Source organism: Solanum dulcamara, chromosome 10 (assembly GCF_947179165.1).
Source record: "Solanum dulcamara chromosome 10, daSolDulc1.2, whole genome shotgun sequence".
NCBI classification, from domain to species: Eukaryota; Viridiplantae; Streptophyta; class Magnoliopsida; order Solanales; family Solanaceae; genus Solanum; species Solanum dulcamara.
In genome coordinates, this window is record NC_077246.1 from 64826131 (window position 1) to 64831020 (window position 4890).

The 4890-nt window shown below is 35.2% G+C and overlaps 1 protein-coding gene across 1 annotated transcript; it reads left to right on the top strand.

Annotated features, from left to right (window-relative positions):
* Nucleotides 1–738: 738 nt before the first annotated feature.
* On the top strand, nt 739–4002 carry LOC129869880 (LEAF RUST 10 DISEASE-RESISTANCE LOCUS RECEPTOR-LIKE PROTEIN KINASE-like 2.3). The gene is made up of 3 exons (XM_055944460.1): nt 739–1125; nt 1216–1326; nt 3550–4002. Exons 1-3 carry the CDS (start codon nt 739–741, stop codon nt 4000–4002), a joined length of 951 nt encoding a protein of 316 aa, XP_055800435.1.
* The last annotated feature ends 888 nt before the right edge of the window (nt 4003–4890 follow it).

The window sequence follows — 4890 nt, forward strand, 5'->3', positions numbered from 1 at the left end:
GGAGTAAAAAGGTACAAACTTTGGTATTTTTCTTTACTCAAATTTGTAGTTAGTAGATATGTAACCTTTGATGAATCCTCTGTACTTGACTTCGTAAAGTTTCTGTGGAGTTTTCAAGAAACAAGAATAAGAAGCAGGTGGAGCTACTAGTGGAGCTTACCAAGGAAAAGGATCAAGAGACTCAAGTTGATGAGTCAAAAGATGCAGATCTTAAAGAACATGTTGTCAATGAACCATATACAATTGTGAAAGAAAAGGACAAAAGGTAGATACGGAAATCAGAACATCTTATAGTGCAAGCAAATCTGATTGCATACGCGTTCATAGCTGTAGAAGAAGAGATTAGAAACCTCAAGCCCTCTCCGTATGTTGAAGCAACTTCTTGCAAAGATGTTGCACAATGACAGTTAGCCATGATGAAAGTGATGGTCTCTTCACAAAAATAAGATATGGGTCTTAGTTGAAAGGAAAAAGAGGAAGAAGATAGTTGGAGGCAAATGGATCTACAGAAAGAAAAAAGGTATTCCAGAAGTAGAAGATGCTAGGTTCAAGGAAAGATTGGTTACAAAGGGTTTCTGTCAGAAGAAGGGAATTGACTATAATGATATCTCTTCTACAGTCGTGAAACATAGATCAATTCGTGTGCTACTAGCATTGGTTACACAATTTGATTTGGAGCTTCAACAACTTGATTTCAAAACTGCTTTCTTACACGGTGATCTATAAGAGACAATCTATATGGATCAGCTTGAAGGTTTCCTAGCTGAGGAAAAAGAAGATCATGTATGTCAACTGAAGAAGTCTTTGTGTGGTTTGAAGCAATCCCTTAGACAGTGGTACAAAAGGTTTGATGCATTTATGACTACACATGGATTCTCGAGGAGTGCATTTGATAGCTGTGTGTATTACAAGAAAATGTCTAGTAACTCTATGATTTATTTACTGTTGTATGTTGATGATATGCTTATTGCTGCTAACAACATCACAGAGATAAATATTTTGAAGAAACTGTTGAGCAAGGAATTTGACATGAAGGATTTGGAAGCTGCAAAGAAAATTTTTGGAATGGAGATTTCAAGAGAAAATGGTATTTTACATCTTTCTCAGAAGAGGTACATCAAAAAGGTTCTTGAGAGGTTTAATATATAGATGAGCAAGCCTATAAGTACACCATTAGCTTTTCATTTTAATCTTTCAGAGTTACATCTGTCTCAGTTTGAGGATGGGGTGGAGCATCAGTCAAAAATTCCTTATGCTAGCACAATTGGTAGCATTATGTATGCTATGGTGTGCACACATCCAGATATTGCTCAATTTGTAAGTGTGGTAAGTAGGTACATGGACAATGCAGGGAAAGGGTATTAGGAAGTTGTCAAGTGGATATTGAGATATCTCAAAGCATCTTCTGATATTAGCCTAACCTTTCGAAAAAGTGTAGGTATTTCAGTTCTCGAATATATGGATTCTGACTATACAGGGGATCTTGCTAGTAGAAGGTCCATAAGTGGATACATCTTTACTCTCGTTAGCAGTGCCGTTAGTTGGAAATTGACTTTACAATCAATTGTCGCTTTGTCTACAATAGAGGCAGAATATATGCAGCAACAGAGGCAATAAAAGAAGCCATCTGGTTGAAAGGTTTGGTGGTAGAATTGTGTTTGGTTCAGGTGGAATCAACTCTAAGATGTGATAGTTAAAGTGCCATTCATTTGATTAAAAATCAATGATTTCATGAGCGCATCAACATATTGATATCAAATTCTATTTCATTCGATATGTCATTGAAGAGTGAGTTATCAAGGTCAAGAAAGTTATCACAGATAATAACATTGCAGACATATTGACCAAGATAGTCCCGCTTGCCAAGTTTGCACACTGTAGGTGGTGGGAGTATGCATCAACTAATGCAACTCTGGGAGAACAACTACTGGTGGCGCTAGTGTGTTCAACAAAGGTCTGATTCTTCTATTTTCTTACAACGAGATTTTCCAATAAGCTTAGAAGTTTTGGACGGAGTTGTTCATACGCATGGTCAGAACATAAACCATAGTGGAGATTGAAAAAGTTGAGGTTAAAGACAAAATCAAAAGTTGTTAAGAGAAAGTTAAAAATAGAGAATCTTGCCAATGTGGAGATTTGTTAAAATTGACAAGTTTCTAGATAAATTAATATAGCAACTTGGTAGGTGAAAGTTTGGTAAACTTTGACTTAATGTAGCAACTTGGTAGGTAAAAGTCAGGTGAAAGTTCAGTAAACTTTGATATCTTGACAAGAATGTGATGTCATGGATGACATCAAAAGTAAGAATTTATTCCTATAAATATGTAACTTTTAATTCATTTAAAACACACCTCTCATCACATCTTTCACTTGTCTTCTCATATTCTAAGGCATTTGTAAAATAAATTAGAAGAGTAGAGAATTGATAGAGCAGTTCTCTTAGACATATTCAAGATCTCTCCCCTTTCTTTATTAATATAAAGACAGTTGTTCTCTGGTGGACATAGGACCATTCTGATTCAAACCATGTTAAATATTATTGATCTTTATATTTTCACATTTTCGCTAACAAAGAACTTGGGCAGAGTTTGAAACCATCCAAGTTCTCACAAATCGAGATTATTCAAACCAGATTTTACGAGGTCCTTTTTGGAAATGCCTAGACAATGCTGAAAATGAAATCAGATCCAATTTCTAGCGATAAATGCGCTCAGACGCTCCACCTCAGTAGATCTCCAAAAAATCTATTAGTTCCTCTGGTGAATATTCTGATTAACACAAACAAAATAGATCTACCATGGCTCTGATATCATGTAATAGATAAGATGTGGAGAATAACTTATTATATATTTCCAAGAGGTGAGCAATATAAATACAAGTACATAAGGTTCTAGCTAAGGAAAGAAATAAAAGAGATTCCTACAAATATGCTATTTCTATATATATGTGGTATGTACATTCCTATGAAATGGATTAGGTTCATTCTGTAACAGTTTTCATTTGAACATAATGCGTTACTATTGCTAATATACGTACACAAAAATATAAAAAGAAGAAGACATAATACATAAATATGTCCTTTAACATGACCTCAACTGGCATCTATATCCTCCAACTTTGGATATGCACAAGTAAAAGCTTGTAGAAAGTTGAAAGACTAGACACACACGTCCTACATGGTATAATACACGTAGGACACCACTTCAAATGTCACATAGGATGCAAATTTCCATGTATGATGCGTGTGTCTACTTTTTCAACTCTATACAAGTTTAAGTGTCTACTTGTGCACATCCAAAGTTGGAGGGTGTCGATGTCAATTGAGGCAAAGTTAAAGAGAACGTTAATGTATTATGCCTCAAAAGAGTACCTTCTTCACTGATACCTTAGAATAATATCACGATTCCTACAAAACTGGTGCAACTTCTAAAAATGACAACAATCTTCCAATTTCTGACATCAACAGTTGTTTCTTCTATTGGAGGAATTGCAATGCTAGTTGTCTTACTCCTCTACTTGAGAACAAAATACTCCCTGATTTTCTGGTAGAAAAAAGGAGAGGATTACAAAATTGTAAAAGCCTTCTTGAAGAACCATGGATCACTCGTGTCAAGGAAGTACAGTTATTCTGAAGTTAAAAAGATGACAGAGTATTTCAAAAATAAACTTGATCAAGGTGGCTATGGTTTTGTGTACAAGGGAAAGTTACATAATGGGAGTCTTGTGGCAGTCAAGGTCTTAAAGGAATCGAAGGGCAGGGGAGAAGAGTTTATCAATGAGGTGGCGAGTATCAGTAGGACTTCTCACATTAATATTGTATCACTTGTGGGATTTTGTTTTGAGGGTCAAGACAGAGCTCTCATATATGATTTCATGCCCAATGGGTCCCTTGAGAAGTTCATTTTCGATGCAAAATCTGGGACAAATCGTCAACTAGGATGGAAAACATTGTACAACATTTTGCTTGGCATTGCTAGAGGATTGGAGTATCTGCATCACTAAACACATTAAGCTGAATAGGAGAACTATTAGAGAAGAATAATCCACGAGTAGATATTCCTGAGATATCGAATGATGCGACAAATAACCACCAAATGTAGATGATAGAGAGTCTACATATATTTTCTGACTTGTTAAACTACAAATGAGATATCAAATTGAATAATAGTAAGATAATTTAGGCTCCCAATAAATTGTCGAAAAAAAGGATCAGGAAGTAGATCTCCTTCATCATGACGATACTTCACATTCAATTTCTATGGAATATCTACATATAAAGATTCTTAAAGACCAACCAAAGTAATCAAGTCCTTAGTACGTATATTTATGTTGTTTTAAGAACACATCTAAAGAATCATAATGAACTTTTCTGTTGGGTTTAATTGATAGGTTGAATGGGAAATGGAGGGAAACGAAGTGGAGGGAAAATTAATTTGTTCTCTCTTGCTTTATGAAATAAGCATTAGTCTCACATAGGTGGTGGAAAGAAAAAGTCTCCTACTTAAAAATAGAAGCACTCTTTCATGTTGTTAAAGGGTCAAAAAGAGGGTCTCTCCTCGCGCCGTCATCGTCGTCGCTCGCTCGGCTACGGCTTGGGCTTGGGCAATTGATATGATTGATTGATAATATTTTTGGACCAAATATCCTTTAATTTTAATTAATTAATTAATATTATTTATTTAATTAATTAAATGGAAAATCTTGACCCGTGACCCGACCCATTTCTTTCTCGGATTAATTTAAAAATTTATTTCCCTCCGTTTTTCCAATGGATTTTTTGAAAGGTTGCAACCTTGTCCGAAAAGTTGCAAACCTTTTCTCAATAGACAAACATTTTCCCAATAGGTGCTTTTTCTTAAAAGGTGCAAACAGACTATATATATCTGTTAA